At 39.5% G+C, this 21,651-nt stretch overlaps 2 protein-coding genes across 2 annotated transcripts; one reads left to right on the top strand and one right to left on the bottom strand.

Annotated features, from left to right (window-relative positions):
* Positions 1–10,867: 10,867 nt before the first annotated feature.
* LOC139299297 (3-mercaptopyruvate sulfurtransferase-like) lies at positions 10,868–15,191 on the bottom strand. The gene is made up of 2 exons (XM_070922200.1): positions 14,672–15,191; positions 10,868–11,891 (listed from the first exon to the last, which is right to left on the bottom strand). Exons 1-2 carry the CDS (start codon positions 15,180–15,182, stop codon positions 11,593–11,595), a joined length of 810 nt encoding a protein of 269 aa, XP_070778301.1. The 5' UTR covers positions 15,183–15,191; the 3' UTR covers positions 10,868–11,592.
* Positions 15,192–17,900: 2,709 nt separating this feature from the next.
* On the top strand, positions 17,901–21,527 carry rps19bp1 (ribosomal protein S19 binding protein 1). The gene is made up of 4 exons (XM_070924637.1): positions 17,901–18,038; positions 19,265–19,453; positions 20,680–20,777; positions 20,985–21,527. Exons 1-4 carry the CDS (start codon positions 17,984–17,986, stop codon positions 21,132–21,134), a joined length of 492 nt encoding a protein of 163 aa, XP_070780738.1. The 5' UTR covers positions 17,901–17,983; the 3' UTR covers positions 21,135–21,527.
* Positions 21,528–21,651: the final 124 nt, after the last annotated feature.

Raw genomic sequence — 21,651 nt, 5'->3', positions numbered from 1 at the left:
TACAGCTGTTGACAAGTGGCAGAGGGATGACACTGTATATTCCTCTGCTTCTTTGTTTTGTGGAGTTTATTTCTGCACGCGCACACACATACCCTGACCACAAATACTGCAAGAGAGAGTTGTGACACCAACAGGTGATCGAAAAAACAGAAATAGAAATGTTTCAGATGGTTATACAGACTGTTAAAACACCTATTTGAATGTTCCAGATTTATTTTTCAAAATGCGATAAATACCTGATAAATACCCAGTGTGGTGCGGTGATCATGCAATGCTTTGCTAGGACATTCCCTCTTAACTCAGGCTCCTTTTATTGATAAAAGAATGAACCTTAAGTGTTATGAAACAGGCTCTGTTGGGTCTGATAACTGCTAATACTCCCACCTTTCAGGAAATGAGAAGATTCGCTGAAAACACACAAGTCGCGGGGGGTGGGGGGGGACTTATGAAACAAAGAACAAAGGAACTGACTTTGCCACGCAGAATTAAATGTATATTAATAAATATGCTATGTTTAACTAACCATCTGAAAAGTACTGAAAAGTTAATACACAAGTTAATATAGTTTGGCAAAATAATTGACACATCGGTTATTAAATGGTCCTCATTTCATGCATTAATTGTTCATCCCTGTATTCATTACATGTATTCATGGCTGCATTTATTCATTCATTTTGATGTTTAGTAGTCATAGTTGTGTGTGTAGTTAATAGCTTAATAAATAGTTCATTAATAAAGAACTTAAATATCATGTGGTTTGTGTGTATGAAGTGTTACAGTCACTCTACATGAGTCAAGAACTCCGTAGCAACCTGAGACTAAATTAATGAATTAGCTATTGTTTTCCCTTTTTCAAGGGTGGCGTCCCGATGTGAATTCAATATGAGTTATTTAGTATAAATATTGATTATTTCTAGCCTAAATTGAGGGTAATCCCTCCACTTCATTTTGTACCAATTTGTATTTAGGCCTATGCTACATATCTATGGTACAGCAATTAAAGCCACTATGTTTGAATTTAAAGAGTAACTTAACACCAGGCTGAAAATCGGTGTTTTGCTGCCCTCTCTGGTTAAATGTCTCATGCCTGTTTCACCTCCGACCACAACCAGCGTCACCGATTGTCGCAAGGTGAGAAGTTAAACCACTGGAAGTCAACAGAAACAAGATTGTCAAGGGGTGTTAAGTTATTCTTTAAGCAGGGAGGTTTATTTTTGACTTGTGGGAGCTACACGTGTAACAAAATAACAAAAGCTCAAGGTCCACTTAATAGCATTCAGAGCTTTCAACCACATCTCACGGCCCATTGTCTTCATGCATGGCCTAAAGCAATTAGGCCAAATTTACTGTTTGTCCCCTACTGTACATACGTTATATTTTCCGTGTATATATTTATTTACACATCAGACTACAAACGGCAGCGTCATTATTTGCCCAAGCTGAAGAATGTGAGATGTGGCTGAAAGCTACTACATTGACCTTTGAACTTAGATTATTTTGCAACACATACTATAGTTCATGTGATTATATCATTTTGTGGCATGAGTTAATGATGACATAGGTTTTTTGGGTGATACCATCACTGGGCGATGCGCAGGCTTTAAAGAGAATGAAAGTTGTCTGGCTTTGGGGTGAATTATATGTTAAAGCATGAAGCTGGTACTAATGCTAACTACAACTTTTTGACCTGATGCAGCTGTTGACAAGCCAATAAAGGACAACAATGGAAATATAACTTGGACTTTATTGCGTCATCCTTGACATCTTTGTAATTGTGTGGGATTTAATGTGCTTCTTCTCATAATGTCAAATAAACAGAACCAAACTTGTATACTACTTCAAATGACCCAACAAAGGTGCCAGTTACAGCAGTTGATACATGAATAATCATGCTGTTAATAAACCACAGCCTGTTTCATTATGTGGGAGTCAAACTCTGCAACTGAGGTGAAGCTGAGCAGCCTTTGGTAAAACATTTTAGGATAAAACATCCAAGCAGAGCAGCTGCCTGCCTGCTCAAGTATCACATCCTCTCTGACCTCTCACACGTTAGACATTAGAAACTACAGACCGTTTTGCGATGGGATCACACCAGCCATGAAAAGGAATGTGGCCAATGGCTTGGTTGTGATGCTATCGCGTTGACAAAATATGTCCTCAGACAGACGTATAAACATCGCACACAGACTCGCAAGGTGAAAACAATACCTGCCACATGCAGCTGGTAAATGAACTGTAGTGTCTTACCTGTTGGTGAAGCTGCTCAGCGTCTGCTTCAAAGCTCTGGTTTCATTTCATTTGATGTCCTGTGACAAAACATCAGACAAATAAGGTTTTCCTTCTTATAGGAAATGGCAAACCGCCACCCCGTAAAGAGGAAAGATAGAATATAACGTTTGCTCTCTTTGAAGGTTTCAACTGAGAAATGTAATCGCCGATCAAGATCAGCCTTTTATCTCAGTTTGAATCCACCCCCGCACTAACTAACACTTCAGGGAGTGAAAAAAAAAGATGTTCACACTTCAGAGCAGTTTCCTCTTGTATTTTCCTTCGACTAATAAATAAGGACATAGTCTACTTGCAATACAGCTGTTTCTACAACTAGAAGCTGAGGAAAAAACTAAAAATCCACTACACGGCCCTAACACAGCTGGATACTGACTTTTTCGGTGTTGATGCTAGATTTTTTATCACCTGTACAAGTTAATTGCTTCCTTTACTTCCCTGCAGCCTGTCATTCCCCCAGTATATTGTATTGTACGCATACACACACACAAGCACAGTATGTTGTTTAATACCTCAAATTTGATGTTTTTTCCGCATTTGCCCTTTACGGCAAACATTCAATTGATACATATTGAAGAGTTGTTGCTTTTGCATCTGGATCACACTGACATTTAAACTTCGTCAAAAACAGGATGAAAAATAAATACGTGTGTGTGTGTGTGTGTGTGTGAGTTTCAGGTGGGATTTGTGGTATGTGGTTATTACACCCCACTGCAAATGACCCACAGACACCCACAGCCCCAAATACAAAAACTTTCACTCAATAACAATAACAGTACTTTTTTAAGGACCTTTGAAACATTTTATTTTTGTAAGAATACATTTCTCTCAAAGCAAACTTTTCTTTTTTTGCAGTGTGCACGCAATATTTATTTTCCATTTTCATACACAGGGGAAGGCACAAGTTCTTGTTGACACCCCAGGCATGCAGTTCATGTGGTTTAATAAAGGTCAGACTGTTTTTTCTGAGAACCCAAATGTTCCATTTTTCTGACAGGTGCACTTCCTGCTAACAACACTTCTCTTAAACAGCATTAATCAGATTGCAGGTCATGATTTCAACATTCATAATCATTAACTTATCATCACAATGAGGTCTGCGAAATACTGAAATATATCTTCCAAATTACATTCACAGGAAACAAGCAAAGGTGCCAGTAATCAGGAAGCTGACATATTTACAAGTCACATTTTTTTCTTTTTTCTGAATTTAAAAAAACACGTTTTCACTTGTTAAAAAAGTGAGAAAAGGGAAGCTGAACTGAATAGATCCTCTTAAAGTCACAGTATACCACCGTATTGTATTCTGTTGTAGCTTCTGCTTATAAGGCTCAAAAGGTTTAAAGCCAGTATCGATTATACATTGGTAGCTAAACCTAAAGCAAAAACATCTTCTCTGAAACAAGACAGAGGCAACTGCCATGGCCAGGCTATGTGTGTGTATGAATGGAGGCAGATCACATCTCAACTGGACTGTCCATGTAAAATTGGTCTTAGTGTTATCTGCACAAATACACCATCCTGACAACTGTAATCCACGACTACTCCCCAGGCCGATGGAAGCGGGGATTTTACTGCTATACCGCTATAAAACTTGAATTATGTGTAATGCGATCACAGTAATTACAACAAAATACGTGGATGCATTACACATGTAAAAATAGAGAAATCAGGGTAGTAGATTGCCCTAAAAGATGTTTGATGATCATAATTCAATTTTAGAGTCTGTCAGTTTAACTGAAAGTTAGGTCAGTGTATTATCTGAAGTATTGTGGCTAACCACAGTTTAACATACCTTATGGACTGATGTACAGCAGTGGTTAAACTGTTGGACAGTTTTAATTGATACCTGCCTGCGCATCACAAGTATTTTCCACAGCAATGGCATGATTTAGAATAACTGTCTGTGTGAGAACTGATAGTGCCAACAACAGAAGATGATTATCTTTTATATTGAAAGAACATATCTCTGGATTTCAGAACCAAATGAATCAAAATGTAGAGCCCAAGTTATCCACTGAATTATGTTCCTGATTGAACTTCTTTTGGTAATTTGGCATCTAAAATGGCTGATGTAACACACATAGAGGTGAGACCAAGTCATTGTTTTGTGATAAGTAAGTGTCAAGTGTCTACATTCATATCCAAAGTTTGAAACGTTTTGAAACTCAAAACCACAAACATATCATAAGTTATTCAAAAGGGGCACTGCACCAATTCTACATGTGAAAATCAATTTACTAGTGACGAGAAGCACTACTCAGCCAGTTGTATAATGCCTTTTATGGGTCTGGAGGGAGCTACTAAGTGGCATTTACCAGGCAGAGTCTAACCAGAGACACTATCAAGTTGCATTATGGGAAGTGTAGAACCCAGTGTTTTTGGCAAAATGACTCATATTAAGGACTAAAGGTCCCTAGCTCTGCATCCTCAATTTTGACCAGTCTTTTTTTTAAACCTGTCTCTCACAAGTGCCCCAGCTTTCTGAAAGTGCAATACTAAATTGTTGGAGAGCCCCTTTAATGCCTTTTCAAAGTGGCATTCCCCTGTTTAAGGACAGTCTCTGTGCTCTGAATCTGAAGGCTGTTTACCAGGTGCCAGGATGAACTCGTGACAGTGTAGCTGTCAAATCAAACCTGATGTCACAATTGGAAGTCATGCTGTACAGCCCACCAACTTCCCCAACTGAAGGTCTACTTGTCCAGCATTTCCCAAGTGAACATTGGAGATTTAAGTGACTCAGTTCAGTCGGCTACAACTTATGATCAGTGACTGTTAGTGGGAAAAACCTTGATGGGGAAGCAGCATGCTGAATCACAGCAACAAATCAAGCAGTCTTTCGAGTCTCACTTTGTCAGCCACTACCTGCACGACAGTCTACCTCTTTCTAACCTCTTTCACCGAGATACATTTTCGTTTATATCTGTCTTCTTTTGACATTTGGACTTCCCCTAAACCTGCTCCAACTGTGAAATGAAAAAGCTGACACTCTGCTCTTTCCTCCCTTTCTCTCTTTCCTCTCTGTTTCACAGAGACACAAACACAGAAACCACAAATTAGTACGCACAGAAAACACACACAAAAACCACTAAACAGCTTCTCTTCCCAGAAAGCTACTGCTGTTTCCTGTACGAAAAAAGAAAAAAAAACTCATTCACTCTCCAGCAAGTATTCTCTTCCTTTCTTACACTCTTATATACAATTATTTTTCTTAATGATACTGATGCAAAGACTACATACATACAAGCATTTCAATTCATTCAAATCCTTTCTTTGTGAAAAGTCAATTGAATGTGTTTAAGAATGCGCAGAACAATGATTCGGGAAATATAGGCTCCTCATGATTGTGATGATGATGTTACTAGTTAGAATCAGTTGGTGTTTCATACACAAGATGGCCATTGCTGGTCCTTAGACAGATAAAACTGGCCTGAAAAACTAGGGACATAAGCTATGGCAATGTGGGCAAGAAGTTTGAGCACATCATTAACCGAGACTGTCCTCCCAAGAAGAACAACAGATCTTTATGTTGAAGTGACAAAGCCCTCTAGCGGCTGTAGTAATTATGACAGGAGCAAAGGAGGAACTCGGGTGATGTTTTCATAGAGTGACAAAGGCTTAGTTAGTATAGTTAGAAGTTCAGGTTGGAAAAATGGTTAACAAAACATTGGACTTCAACACGGATGACAGCCGTTCGTTTCCCATTTCTAACCGACAGTCAACATTATTCTTTTAAGCATGACCACGATCAAGTGTTTATTATTGTCACCATGACAACGAAGCTAGTATTAGTGCTAGTACTTATTTTAACCCGAACCATGATCTTTCACTTGTTTTTGTGCCTAAGCATAACCAAACCTTAACCATGGATTTGTCACATCATAAAACATTTTTAGGAGGCACAAACAAATGATGTCATGTCTTGCCGATAGGGGCGTTAGATCAGAAAAGGTTTCTATCTTCATAGTTCATGTCTCATCAGTACCTGAGGCAACACGCCGCCACCGACACAGCCACTAGCGTTGTTGTAACACAGGGCTGTTTTCGGTGTGAACGCCCCCACAAGCTGTCGACAGTTGAGTTAGCTGAGGTTGCATGCGGATACATGTGACGATTACGTTGTTGCTGTATCCCACCTGCTCTGATGAGCAAAGGTGAGACAGGTTGCCGGGGGCTATTTGTTATTTGTATGGTGATCTCAATAGTTTTACATTGTCAGCTAATTGGAATCCGAGGATTGTGTAAGATGCTGAGAGGAGCACATTCAAATCTGCAACCCAGCAGACATATTTCAATGAAATATGCAACACGCAATGCACATGGCATAAAATGCCATTGTTGGTTTGGTTATAAAGCTATAACTAGAGGCGTGTGGGGTGATGGTGGGAGAAATTAACATGACCTGCAACAGCAGCATGTAGCATGTAGGAGTAAGCAGCATAACCTGAAACAGCACCAGCGACATGACTAATCACCAGAATAAGAGTGTGGGCGTGTCAAATTATTTAGTCAACATTTACTGGATAGATCGCCACAAAATGCGGCGCAGACATTCATGGTTCAGACGATATATATGCCAGTAAATTTGGTGATCCCCTGATTTTCTCAGGATGAAATGTAATAACTTGGATGTCCCTTTGACTCTTCCTCTAGTGCCAGCATCAGGTCAGAGTGTATCCAATACTTTGATGGGTAACATCAGCATGTTAGCATTGTCATTGTTGTGAGCATGTTAGCATGCTGACATTAGCATCTAGCTTAAAGCACAGCCTCGCAGTGTGAGTGTGGCTGTCTATTGTTTATTAGGCAAAAGAACATGTTAAACTCCCACACACTCCTTTTCCCTCTGTCTCTCGCTTTCTCCACCTCCTCTCACCTTCCCATATATCAAACACTCCTTCCCCCAATACCTCTCTCTCTTTCTCCCTCTTGTTAATGTCCCCATCTTTTTGTATAAAACATGTAGTGTGTGTACCGCAGGACGTCATAGTTTATCTGTGAGCATTATGAATCTTTTGTTACAGGCACCATGTGACTTAGATGGTTCACAGGCATGACTATGTTTTTTTTATTTGGCTAAAAAAGTTGATACTGTCATCATCATCGTCATCATTGTAAAACACACACGCTAAAACCACCACTAATCTATCATCAAAAATACCTCATGAGCAAACACAACTCACTTTATTATCATTACCATAACCACTTCTGCTGTAGCATCATTTCCCATCACAGACTTATTCATTCATTACGCTGAAAAAAAAGTTTGATCTATATCAGAAAATAGCTCTCGACCAAAGTTAATTTATACGAGAACCTACCTGTTCAGTGTCTTTCTGTGGAGCTCTCTTCCCCTTACTTGACTGTCATCACGCACATTCAAGATGATTGATCATTCGTTTTAATCTGTAGACTCATTCAGGGTGTACTGAAAACGTTCACTTCAAAAGCTAGACTATCTGGCTCTAAAGTGACGTATAGGAAAGGTTTCTGAGTAAAGAAAAAAATACAGCGGTTAATGTGGTTTCCCTGATTGTATGCATCCATGTTTCAAGAAAACGTGTGACATAGCAGGGTGGAAATCCCTTTTAGGGTTGGCTGTTCTTTTTTCTTTTTTTTTTTTGCTTTGTAACTTTCCGTTCCTGTTTTTGTGCTGTTCATGTTACATTTACATTTAACACTTTAGTTTCAGGCACAGTAGAAACTGAGTTTTGGTTAACTGTTACCTCTTAAAAATGTCATAGTGTTACTATTACATGTGGTGAGAAGCAACAGAAGTGTGTGATTTCCTGAAGTAGGCCTTAAAATGCCCTTAAACAACCCGTTAAACACTAAAATACCCTAACACACACACACACACACACACCATAACACAACCCTTAAGACCCTTAATTTCATCCCTCCTTGTTCCCTTATTTTGCAACTTAAGGGATAGGTCTATTTTCTATTTTAAAGGAATAGTCTGACATTTTTGGGTAATACACCTATTTGCTTTCTTGCCAAGAGTTAGATGAGAAAATTGGGGAACACAAGGGGGGAATTTTGGACTAAAAGGACTGTAACTTTGGAATAAATCGACTTGATTAGTCTAACTCAGACTGCTGAAGCATCCTATTAACTAAAGCTGAACTTAAGGATGTAATTTTCGTGCAGAGTGAGGACTGGGAATTCTGTCTCCCATCTCACAGTATCGTGCTAGGCATGGATCACTTCATGGCCAGTATGGTGTAGCGTTATTGAAAATGATGCTTCTGATAGTTAAGTAGTTAGGAAGATTATGATTAAGGGTGTTTTAAAATATGAGGTATGTTTAGCAATATGTCTGTTGGATGCTTTGATGTGAAACCTATTAGTACAATTTGATATTGTAATCACTATTAATTTGACCATAGTGATGTGTATCAGTATGTGATTTCTGCTTGTGACATATTAAATTATATACTTCCATAAAAATAAAAGAATAAACAATGTTTCTCCTCAGAACGAAGAAAAGTATGGTATCCAAGAGGTACACAGCAAGTTGGGCACCTCTAACACATGCCCATATCTGACGGTAGATAAAACTGTTAGATCCCCGATGTCCCCTCTCTTTCGTTTTTTCACTCTTCCTCCCTGTTTATTTTTCCTGCCTTTTTCTTCCTCGCCTAAGTTGTGTGTTTTAATCTTTAGTTTAAAGTCCGAGTCCAACTTTCTTAAATATTCTTTTTATACTTCAGTGAATCATGCGTTGATAATAACTTTGAAAGTGGTATCGATTGGCCAACAAAACTATTTTCAAGTTTATCTAAAGGTCCCATATTGTAGAAAGTGAGATTTCCATGGGTTTTTTTTATTATAAAGCAGGTCAAGGTGCTATATTAATACGGTGTAAGCATCAAAACACAAATGCACACAGCCCGTATTCAGAGACTGTGCCTTTAAACGAGCCGTCAGGATTTCTGTAAGGTTGTGATGTCACAGCTATACAGTCACCGCACTCAGCTACGCCCCCAGCAGGTCATCTGCTCCAATCACAGCACGCCCACCAAGTACGGGGGCGCTCATCCACCCGCTCAGTCTAAGTTATTGGACCGCTCTGCTCAGGACTACTCTTCAGGTCTTTGGAGGTTGTTCAGTTTGTCTAAAACAGCTGGTTTCAGACAGAGGGCGAACTGAGGGGCTGCATAAAGGGCCAGTAGAAGATAAATAAGGAGTCCAACAGTCTTTGTTCATGAATGTTTAAAATATTCCTCAATGCCCTGAATATTCATATTCAATGGTTTGGTTCGCCCTTATTCATAGACAGAAAAACTCAGCAAACCATTTGTTCATCAGTAGGTAGGACAACAGCCAGAGGACTAATGTCTAACTGATGGTAAAAGCATGGTAAAAAAAAATGCTGATGTTTTGCTGCCCTCAAGTGGACACTGTGAATTTACCATCCTGGTAAAGTGGAACTGGATTTTTTTGTCATTAACACTGTTTATTTTTATCAGTTGAAATCCAGACATTAATTTATTTTGTTGTTAGAAAATGGACTTTTCCTTCTTCATATTGTTCACTAAATTATTCTGAGTAGAGTAAGTTTGATCTTGAAACAAGACAGTGGCAAACTTCAATGGTATATACAAAATTACATGTAGATTTTTTCAAATTGATTTAAGAAAAAAAAAAATTTTAGGACTCAATTCCAAAACTGGATAAATAGAGACATTGTAGGCAGTGTACTGCGTCGATCTATCTCAGTGGACCTCACCATGTTCGCAGTGAGATAACTGAAATCATTCCTTTATCAGATCAACACACTCACCAGTTAGAGCCACGACAAGACGGCTACTCCCTCAGGCTGGAACAGCAAAGATGAGGAATCCATAGCATGTTGACAGTACAAATGGCCACTTCAAACTAAAGAGGAAGACGTAATTTCACTTCCCTTTTATTTTAAACTGTGTTAACCATGACTGTTGGTGATGGTGTTAGGGCTTATTTTAACAAGTAACTAGTCACTTGACTGTGTTGGCTTCCTAAGAAGTCATTATATTTACAACTTCTCTCTTTTTCTTACAGTGCATGTACTTATGTGTTAATGCTTTAAAAATATATCTTTACAAGATGCATTTAGGCAAGACTGTGTATTGTAATTGCTGTGGGACAATGTGGTGGATCAAATCTGGGGATTAAATAAGAGGGAGATAGTCTGTTAAAGCAATAAAACGTGGTTGTAATTCTAATTCATTTTATGCATTTATTGGACTCAAATCATTCTGTGAGAACACTTTTCTGTCAGTGGTGGATATCTTATTTTGAAAGGGGAAAAAACAATCTTGAAGCAGTGTGTGTGTGTGTGTGTGTGTGTGTGTGTGTGTGCGTGTGTGTGTGTGTGTGTGTGTTTGCGTGCATGTGACTGTCTAATCAGCATGTTGAATATTCAGTTCACAGGTCCAACGGTCAAACTCAAAGCACACTTTAGAACCAGCTTGCCAAACTAGACTCTGCGCTCAGGTCAGTTTTGCATCCCGTCTATCAAGCTTAAAGCCCCTCCAAATACAAATACTCGTATATATATTAGAGTAGATGTATGAGATTTCAACACTCATTGTGATTCAAAGTGCAGCTCTATTTTATTCCAACGTAAGCATTACAGCTGTAAACAAACATTTTCCAGTTTCAAAAAGTCTAGTTTAGTGTTCACATATTGCTGGCTCTTCAGTCAAGTCATCTATTAATGTGTTTGGAACAAAAGGAATGTCCCTTAGTGATGTATGTTTGGATTACCCATCATTTTCTAATGTTAAAGGAATAGTTTTACATTTTAGAATATTCTCTTATTAGCTTTTTTGACGAGAATTAAATGAGAAGATCGATACCACTCTCATATCTGTACACTGAATATGACAGCAGGTGGTTAGCTTAGCTAGGCTTAAAGTGGGGGCAGAAAAACAGCTAGCCTAGCTTTGACAACCACATTTATTTTGTGCACAGACTGAACAAACAAGATACAACGTGTAAATTAGAAATATGTATAGGTGCCGGATGTCAGATTTTTTGAAAACTCCCATTTCCAGTCTTTATGCTAAGCTAAGCTAACCGGCTGCTGGCTGTAGCTTCATATTTAGTACACAGACACGAGAGTGGTCTTCTCATCTAACTCTCGCCAAGAAAGCAAATAAGCAGCATAAGCAGGAAGTATTTCCCAAAATGTCAAACTACTCCTTTAAACCATAGCATACTTTACCCAAAAACAAGCAAAGAACATTCTTCTTCTCTTGTCATCCAGTGCCAGCCTGATCCAGACAACCGACCACACCTCCTACTATCCTGAACCAATCACAAATGTTTCCCTCGTCCTTCAGATATGACGTGCTCGGGCACGGCACGGGTGTACCACTCCGACCATCCGCCGTCGTACACCGACACCCCCGGGTGCCCGCACTCGTGGGCCGCCAGCGCCACGTGACACGCGGTCACGGCAGAGCCACACAAGACACAAATAGGGAGGCTGAGGTCCACGCCAGCTCTGGCGAACAGAGCCTGCAGTTGGTCCTTGGGCAGGAAGTGACCCGACGGGGACAGGAAGGAGTAGAAGGGCACGCTGATGGAGCCGGGGATGTGGCCTGGCTCTGTGTCTGTCAATCAGATAGAGACAATAGAATGAGAGTGAGAGAAGTGTGGAGGCGATTCGGATCACATGCAGTCACAGGTGTGACTAATGTTATTACTGTGCTTTTTCTTCTGTGCCTGGTGGTACAAAAAGCCAGAATAGTTGCAGCCGAGCCCCATCGCATCCAGTTTTATGGCAATGGTGTGTTTGTGGTTTTCTCCGCTCCCTGTAGTTTGTCTCTTGCAGTGCCTCGTAGAATAGATAGATTATTATTTTACTTCACGTTCCAATCTGATAGCAAACTCATGATCAGAATCAGAATCAGAATCAGAAACAGAAATGCAAACACAACTCGCAGCTGTGAGCGCTGCCTGCTTTCCAGCTGAGATCTAATTCAGTGTTGTTCGATGCTACGGGCACATTTTAGTTGGTACCAAAAGAGTGTTCAAGTTTGATACCAAGCCCTGATTAAGAGGATTATCCTTAATCTGATACTATGCTAGACAGCTATAACAACAATAAACAGCTCTACCCCAAAGTGGTAAACGTTCAGGATTTATGCGGCAAAATCATCAACTTCATTTGACAAAAAGGGGGAATAATAGTCCCTTTAATACTTCCCTAAACTATACACTACATGGAAAACATGTCTTTTCAATAGCAGTCAGTTTCCCTGAGGTCAAAGTTCACTCCTGAGACTGCTTTCACAAATGGAGTTTCACCTGCAGATGGGGACTCTAACAGCACATCAAAGCTTTTTTTCTGTGTGTATTATTGTGCATCTATGTACAGTGTGTATGCAGTGAGTGAGAGTGTATGGAAGAAGATAAGGCATGTACTATGGGTGTCTTATCACTGTATAGAGACTGCTATCTGTACAGATCGACATATCTAAGGGTGGACAATATCTAAATTCTTGACCATTCACTCTACCTGCTACTGTCCTGTGTGTGTGTGTGTGTGTGTGTGTGTGTGAGCATATGGGTCACTGACTGCTGATAAAATGCAAGGTTATGCGAGCATGTCCTGTACACTCGCTCTCCTTGTGTGTTTGTGTTGTGCGGTGATTTAGCCTGCTGCCTGCTGCCTGTGTGTTTGTCCAGAGTAAACTCTGCAGAAAGCCTTCGTACAAGGAAGTCTTGGACTCACTGGACCATTATGGTTTTACCACTGCATGCCTCTGCCACACTGAACTGATGCTAATATAATCCATGTGTTTTCAGAATGGCACTAAATAAGGAGCTACAATTATAGACAGCATGGAATAGCAGGCAGTGTTGTGTGTTTTTTACTGTTTGGGCTAATTTTCTGACACAAATGCTATAAATGAATGCAGATAATAAGATGAAGAAGAGTGTTTATTTTAGTTTACTGGTGACGCTAACTCTGAAAATGATGAGTCACTGAGCACTTACAGTAGTTTATGTGTAACTCAGCACAATATGTAAATATTGTATATAAAGTATATAATGTTGATTGGAAAAATAAATGGCAAAAATGTCTTTTGGGGGTAAAACAAAATAGCAAACTGTGTAAAGAGTGTTGATCTTTTTATATGTGACTTTACATTCATTTGCCACAATATAGAATATCTCATTAAAATCACGACGTTGATTTGACTTGTTTTCCAATTTGTCAAGCTTCAAAGGACAAACATACTGATTTGCTATCAACACTTTCAGGAATTTGGCTGCTATTGTGTTTGTGTGACAACAACACATGACTGACAGCCACTGGACTCACAACTCACAACTGTAATCTGCCCGCTGCCTTTGTTGCCTAATGACAGTCAGCATATCTGCTCTTATAAAGCTTCTCCTGATCTAATCAATGAAAGAAGAGTGTCTGATCAGTGATGCTTACACACACGTGATTGATTAATGCAATCAATAAGGCTATGGATTCATTCTTGAGCCACTAAAGATATTTTTAGTTAAACACGGGCAAGTTAAAATTATACATTTTCCCATATAATGAAAAGTCACTGTCATAGTCATTGTTCTACATTAGTTTACAACATTTAAAAGCTTTTTACCAAAGTTACTGTGGCAGCTGTGGATCTCCTGAAATAAGCTAATATGTTACTTACAGGAAACACAATAGGCTGTGAAACAACTCAGCTTGGTCTGCATGACTTATCCTATAGACAACCTTTGCTTTTTGGAAAATTCAACTCAGCATGTTTTTGCCGAAATGAAAGAGATAAAATAACTTCACAAACAAAAAGACAGTTTTTTCACAGTGCATGCCTGCAACCACACAACTAAATGAGCTGACCCTGATGTGAGAAATAAACCTAATTTCTTAGGTCATCTTCATCATCACCATCATCACCAGTGCTGTTGTCCCTAGGAGACTGTATAGTACAAGGAACCATCGCACCCATCGCGGTTCAGCTGAGGGCTTGTTTTATTATCTTGAAGTATTATTTATTTATTAAAGAGAATCTTTAAACCTTAGAATACCTTTTGGTTCTTTGACCATATTCATAATATTTTAACCTGATTAAAGTCTGAGGATCAAAAAAAAAATTTTTTTTATAATCTACTACTAGTCGTCTCTTCTAGAGGATACTAACAAAGTGGAAAAAGCAGAAATAAGTTTTCAGTGCTGGCTGCAAGATGTTCTTCAGTAAAAAGACTCAGACAGCTCAGATGGTGTCTGCTAATTTATCATTAGATGAAAAGAAGACTATTTAAGTAGTAGAAGGCAGAGCTTCCATAAGGTAAGGTGATGTTTAGTAGTCATCTACTCCCTAAACAATCTTCCTGTGTATAGCCATAGTTTTGACTTCAGACTACTCACTGTCTCTGGGTTCAGGGTCCAGTCCTTTGAACCTGCCTGGGGGCCTGGCGTCCACCACCTGGAACTTTTTGGTGTCCAGGTTATCCAGGATATCCTCATAGGTCTTGATCCAGGAGCGGTTTAGGGAGGCCTTAAACTCGGTAGGTGTTGGTCTGACGCACTGCTCGCTCAGCGGTCGACCCTCCAGCTCCCAGTTCTTGAGGCCGCCGTTGAGCAACGACACCGCGCTGTGCCCGAACACCCGGAACATCCACCACACGCGGGGCGCCGAGAACGCGCCGAACTCGCTGGCGTCGTACACCACGACGTGCGTGTCGCGCTCTATTCCCAAATTTCCGACATAATCTGCAAAATTCTTCTCCGACGGCAGCATGTGGTCCAGAGGAGAGGTTTTATCACAACACTGGTCTATGTCAAAGAAGGCTGCGCCCGGGATGTGCCTCTTCTTGAACTCGCTCTTGGCGTTGCGCCGCAGTTTAGGCAAATACCAAGAAGTGTCCAAGATGCGCATTTTCCCCTGGACCTTCACAGCCTCCGCAAGCCATTTAGAGGTGAGCACAGCTCTCGCCATGGTTAATTCAGGAGAGGTAGACAGGCTGCACAGTCTACTGTACTTAAACTAGATCCACCTGATCCTGTGCCAAAGGTTGAGAGTAACAGAGAGAGCAACGGTGGAGAGAGAGAGCGCGCAACAACCAACACGCCCCCAGTTCATCCTGCAACAGCTGGAAGTGAATGGAGGCGGTGATTACTGTAACGAGCAACTATTGGGCCATTTAAACGGTAGTGGGTAATTCAGTTCATAGGCCTACAGGTAACTGCATCATCACACAGGCCTTCCACATTTAACTGTATCCCAACAGAAATCATTATTGGTCCAAATATCATTTCAGTGCCGCCTACATGCAGCAACAGTACTGCTGTTGTGACGCTGCAAGTTCCCACTATTACTCTTACAAGAGTTAGCCTACAACTTATTTATCCTATCTTTTAAAGTTCCCTAAGGGTGGAGAAAGCAAAATGTGGGTTTATTACGGGAAGGTACGGAAATCATACACCATCAGTAACGACTGTTAATTTTAGGCTGATAGTTTGAAAACATTTTTGGATAACTTTATTATTCTCTTGACCTTCTAATTTTCTCAGAAGATATTCTAGTGTGGAGACTGTTGATTTATATGAAATTTGCCGTTTTCTGTTTTTCGTTAAATTACCCTAATTTTATCAAATTAATTGATTATTATTATCATTAGTAGTAGTACTAGTAGTATAGTGGTTAAAACATAGTAGGCTATGCATAGGAACTAGAAAACATTATAAATGATATTTTTATGAATGTTGGTAGAGATATTGGGTCATCACTTTGTGCAGATGATGGGGCTATATGGAAAAGAGGGGAAAACATTAGACATGTGACTAATAGCATTCAGAGAGCCATATTGAAGGTTGAAAGATGGTCATGTGACTGGGGATTTAAGATGTCAACTACATAAGTCATGTTACATATTCTTTGCCAGGAAGAGAAGGTTAGATAATGTGCAGCTTAAATTGTATGGTGAAAATATGAGTTGAAATATTTAAGGTTGTGGTTTGATGAGAAATGTATTTGGAGAAACCATGTTCAACAGGTTGAAACAAAATGTAAAAAAAAGTATTGAATCTCATGAGATCAGTTTCTGGTTATGCATGGGGAGCAGATAAACAATCATTACTGGACATTTATAAGGCCTTAATACGATCATGTATTGATTATGGATGTATGATATATGGAGCAGCAGCCAAGAGTGTTTTGGAAAAATTAGAAAGAATACAGCACAGAGCTCTAAGACTCAGTATTGGTGCAATTAAAACAACTCTTACTAATGCAGTACTGGTGGAAGCTGATGAGTTACCATTACATTTAAGATGATCAAAGTTGTCATTAGCATAGTGGGTTAAGCTGAAGGAGTCTGGAGAGGAACAACCTGCAACAAAGGTTCTGTGTGATTGCTGGGAATATTCTCAACAACGGAAAGGTAAAGGATTTGGATGGAATATTAGAACAATGGTAGAAGAATATGGTTTAAATAGGCTAGATTATGGGCCTAATATTGTGTGGGTTAATGTTCCTCCATGGATATTCCCACTGCTCAATGTGGACTTGAAACCTGTGGAACTGAAGAGGGAATGGACCAAAAGGAATATAGATAACATTGGATATTTGGTCCAAGATTATGTGAAAGGGAATTATTATAACTATATGTCAATATTTACAGATGGATCTAAAGATCTAGGGAGTGGACATGTTTATTTATATATATTTATATGTATATATATATATATTTACAGCAGAAATAATGGCTATAATTTTAGGATTACAGTGGATAGAAGAGGTGAGGCCTGAGAGAGTTATTATTGGTTCAGAATCTACTGCAGCTCGAAATAGTTTGAATTCAAAAGAAACAATAAGAGATGATCTATTGATGGAAATAAATACAATAATGCTAATACAAAGAGTGGGTACTCAAGTACAGTTTTGTTGGGTTCCTGCGCATGTTGGTGTGGAGGGTAATGAGAAGGCAGACAAGATTGCAAAGAAAGTTCTGAAACTAAATGATAATAAAATAATGAAAGCTCCCTTTGGAAAAGGTGAGGCCAAATCATTAAAAAGAAAAGCAGTGAGGGATTCGTGGCAGAAGAAGTGGGACACAGATACCAAAGGGATTACAGTATACTATTACAGTATACAGAAATCAATCAAGGTGAAGGTTTTCAAAGGAAAGTGCAGAAGAGAGGAAGTGTTTTTTTCGAGACTAAGATTTGGACATACTGGATTTAAATCAACTCTTTATTTAATGGCAAAGTGCAAATTAGATAAATGAGATTTTTGCAATGTTCCTGAAGATGTAGATGGAATTTGGAAGGGATATTAGGGATGGGTGAGAAAATGAGGCAATGTTTCCGGGCTCGCTTTATTTATCTTAAAGATACAGGATTAGATAGTAAGATATAGGGCTTTTTTTTCTTTTTCTTTTTCTTACCGCTTAATTTCTTTGATGTAACAAGAAGTACGTAAAACCCTGATGCCACACACTCCGGTACAGTAGGTGGCGGTATGCACCTATTCACGTTGGTTTGCGATCCGCCATTAAATCGGAGAAGAAGAAGAAGAAACTAGGAACTGTAATTTGTCAGGGAGGAACTTTGTCTTCCAGCCGGTTGCATTCAAATGGTGCACCAACTTACCGGATGTTGATAGACCCACACGTTGCTGTCCAGACTTCTGAATCGATGTAGCTTGTACAGTCAGTACAACAAATTCTTATTATCAGGATGTCGGCGTCGTTGATCAGGAGAGGACTGGAGCTGCTGAGCGGTGACATTAAAGGTCAGTTTAGCCTGTTAGCTGGTTAGCTAAACTGCTGTTAGCTAACATTAGCATTGGACACAAGTGGCCACTTTCAGCCCCGACCAATGTTACTGCTTTTGAGTGTTGTTTCATTGTTACAGTTCCACATTTCATCACTGCTGTTGTCTTGAAATAGAAGACTGGCGACTAAATTCTCATTTTGCCTCGTTAGGGCAGTAACTTTACTTATTATCGCTCATTATGATTCATCGTGTCATTCAAAAACTCCAATAGAGGCTTGTTTAAGGTTTTTTTACTTGGACAAAAAAGCCAAAGTATTCATTTTAATTTAACAAACTAAATGTACCATTTGTGAACCACAATATATGGTTATGTATTTTACTATATATTTAATCATAGATTATACTATATCAATGTCGTTACAAAATGTTTAGTGCATCATTGGCCAGTCAGTTAGTTGCCCAAACATTTAGAGGGATGTATTGCCTTGTTGGCAGCGTTCATTTGGTTTCTCTTTGTCAGAATCAGAATCAGAAACTGTTTATTGCCAAGTAACATACATTACAAGGAATTTGCCGTGGTCTGAAGGTGCTATTGTTTTGACAACAATATGTAGAATATAAAAGGTAATTTTCTCACCCATCCCTAATATCCCTTCCAAATTCCATCTACATCTTCAGGAACATTGCAAAAATCTCATTTATCTAATTTGCACTTTGCCATTAAATAAAGAGTTGATTTAAATCCAGTATGTCCAAATCTTAGTCTCGAAAAAAAAACGCTTCCTCTCTTCTGCACTTTCCTTTGAAAACCTTCACCTTGATTGATTTCTGTATACTGTAATAGTATACTGTAATCCCTTTGGTATCTGTGTCCCACTTCTTCTGCCACGAATCCCTCACTGCTTTTCTTTTTAATGATTTGGCCTCACCTTTTCCAAAGGGAGCTTTCATTATTTTATCATCATTTAGTTTCAGAACTTTCTTTGCAATCTTGTCTGCCTTCTCATTACCCTCCACACCAACATGCGCAGGAACCCAACAAAACTGTACTTGAGTACCCACTCTTTGTATTCTTAGCATTATCGTATTTATTTCCATCAATAGATCATCTCTTATTGTTTCTTTTGAATTCAAACTATTTAGAGCTGCAGTAGATTCTGAACCAATAATAACTCTCTCAGGCCTCACCTCTTCTATAAAAGGTAAAATAAGAATAAAAACGTGTCATGTGCTCCCTGCCAGATGTCAGTACAGTGAAGAAGAAGAAGAAGAAGCAGCAGCAGAAGAAGACACCCAGCTCGGCCACGGTGATGGAGCTGGTGAGCACAAAGCGGCAGGGAGTCACCAAGCAGGTCAAACGGCTGCAGGGTCGCCTGGGTCCCGGCAAGAGCAAAGCTACAGTCAAAGACAAGAGGATAAAGTCTGCAGTGGGTCAGTCTGCTCGTAGTCCTGCATAGCATCAGTGTTCACAGGCAATGTCAGCAATGTGCAGCTCAGTTTTATTTTGTGAATATAGTGTCTGAATGGGGAGCCAGGTGTATGTGTATGTCAATATTGGTCATACTGTCCCAAATTACTGGAGTAGACCCATTTTAACTCGTGTTTAATGGGGGACACCGACTGTATTAAAACTGTCATTATGTAGATTGTAGAATAGAGGTTGCTCTGTGTTGCCTCTTGCCTCTTCTCTATCAGAACCACTAGGTGGCTCTATTATATAGCTAACAACCTTTCAGTGGCTAAGCAGAAATAAGAATAAAACATAGCAATAATTTGACTCGTTTTATTTTAATGAGAAGGTATTATGCTAATTTCCAGCTCTACATCTTTATTTTGGGACAACGACACCACTAGAGTAAAGTTGGAAAAAACGATAGATTCTGCTGGAGCTGAGTGTTTCTGCGGACTGGGCCTCACTGATAACTGTACAAAAAAACACAACTTTATTCACTGGTTTTGGTGAAACTTGATAATTTTGTGGAGATAATCTTTTCTTGTTTTCCCTCTGATGTCCTCTGGCTGCTCTGCCTCATCTCTCTTTAAAGTAACTGCTAACTGTAGCTGCCATTAGCTCAGTTCGCTCTGAGCTCCAGTGGAGTGTTTGTGTTTACACCGCCAGCACAGGTGCTTTGGACCGCTGGGAGGAGGAGGTTTTTAGTCCCGGGCTCCGAGAGTCAGATAGTTAGAGTCAGCTAACTAAGAGCATAGATATATATATATCAGTCCTGAGCAGAGCAGCCCAATAACTCAGACAGACTGAGGGGTGGATGAAACGTCCCTCTACTTCGTGGGTGTGCTTTTTTTTTCTTCTTCACGGGTGTGCTGTCACTGCTGGGCCCTGAGCAGATGACCATCTGAGGAAATAGGGGGTGTATTTCATAATACATCTCATGGAAGTAAGACACGAAAAGCGAAGTGAGATTTGGCTCACAGGGATTACTTTTACATACGTTTTCCTCATTATTTGGCAACGTTTAATAGGAATATCCAACATTGTAACACTGTATATGACAGGAAAAAAGGAAAAGCAAAATAGGTCCTCTTTAACAGTATTCATAGTTAATGTAATTGCACTACTAGTAGCCCCCTGATGTGTTACAACATCTGTTGTACTTTCTTGCGCTAAACTTCCTGTTCTTCTTTGGTGTTAATTGTAGAGGAGTTCAGGAAGAAGCAGAGGAAGAGCCAGATGAGTGCTAACCTCAAGTACTTTATGGAGACTGGTTACAAAGCAACAGATTCGGACACTTTGAAGGTAAGAAAGGCATGTCTCGCCTATTACAGCTATCATCAGTATTGCTGACCCTCTTCATTCATTTATTTTCAATTACAATACATTGCTTTTTTATTTGTATTATTTGATTTTGGATTTACATTAATTTATCTCTCTATCTACTCTCTACTGTCTACCTATTCGAGTGAGTTTGTCATGCAGTGTTGACTTGCTCTCTGTCTCACTTAGATCCTGAGCCACAATTTAGGGAGACAGTCCAGGAATCACCCGGAACAACCCGCCAAGAAGGCCAAGGAGCCACAGTCTTTGTTCACAGAGGAGGAGTTCCAGCAGTTCCAGAAGGAATACTTTGGCAGGACTGTCGAGGAGAAGAATTAAAGCGCACCGAAACACAAAGACACTGCAGCCACAGTGGAAACGCCAGAGCTGCGTTTTGTGGATCAAAGTGGATTTCTGGACCAGATTATGTTCTGGAAGTTGGTCCCATTTCACATGTCTCAACAATGTCACAAGAAAACTTTGAGAAGAAATGGTTTTATGAGTTGAATCTGTGCTGGAGTTATGACTGCAGACACATACTGTCGCATACTGGCAACATGTGATGTACAGTGTTTTTCCTGCCAAGAGTTTCACTACATTGGACTGGAAAGTGCAGCTTATTCAAATGCTCTTGACCTAATATTGTAGTTGTCATAGTACACCTCATTTGAGTCACTTTGTTTTCACATATTGAGAATCTAACCTACATTACATTTGTCAAGAAAAGATTCAGCAACAATAAAAGTTTTTTTTAATTGAAATTGTTAAATTTCTTCTTTATAATTATAGTTAACTGATGTTCCAATCAGGACCGTCCGGTTTGTCCTAGAATTTAATTGAATGAAGACATCCTTCG

Source organism: Enoplosus armatus, chromosome 2 (genome assembly GCF_043641665.1).
Source record: "Enoplosus armatus isolate fEnoArm2 chromosome 2, fEnoArm2.hap1, whole genome shotgun sequence".
NCBI lineage: Eukaryota > Metazoa > Chordata > Actinopteri > Centrarchiformes > Enoplosidae > Enoplosus > Enoplosus armatus.
Note: the sequence above shows the minus strand (reverse complement) of the source record. Positions and strands in the feature narration are given on the sequence as shown.

What these genes read in the sequence shown, in the direction of transcription:
- LOC139299297 (XM_070922200.1), bottom strand. Translation starts at nt 15,182, where the DNA reads ATGCGCATCTTGGACACTTCTTGGTATTTGCCTAAACTGCGGCGCAAC. An exon ending in GGACCCTGAACCCAGAGACA is followed by an intron (nt 11,892 to 14,671) that starts GTGAGTAGTCTG and finishes TCTGATTGACAG; the next exon opens with ACACAGAGCCAGGCCACATC.
- rps19bp1 (XM_070924637.1), top strand. Translation starts at nt 17,984, where the DNA reads ATGTCGGCGTCGTTGATCAGGAGAGGACTGGAGCTGCTGAGCGGTGAC. An exon ending in GCTGAGCGGTGACATTAAAG is followed by an intron (nt 18,039 to 19,264) that starts GTCAGTTTAGCC and finishes GCTCCCTGCCAG; the next exon opens with ATGTCAGTACAGTGAAGAAG. An exon ending in GAGGATAAAGTCTGCAGTGG is followed by an intron (nt 19,454 to 20,679) that starts GTCAGTCTGCTC and finishes TGTTAATTGTAG; the next exon opens with AGGAGTTCAGGAAGAAGCAG.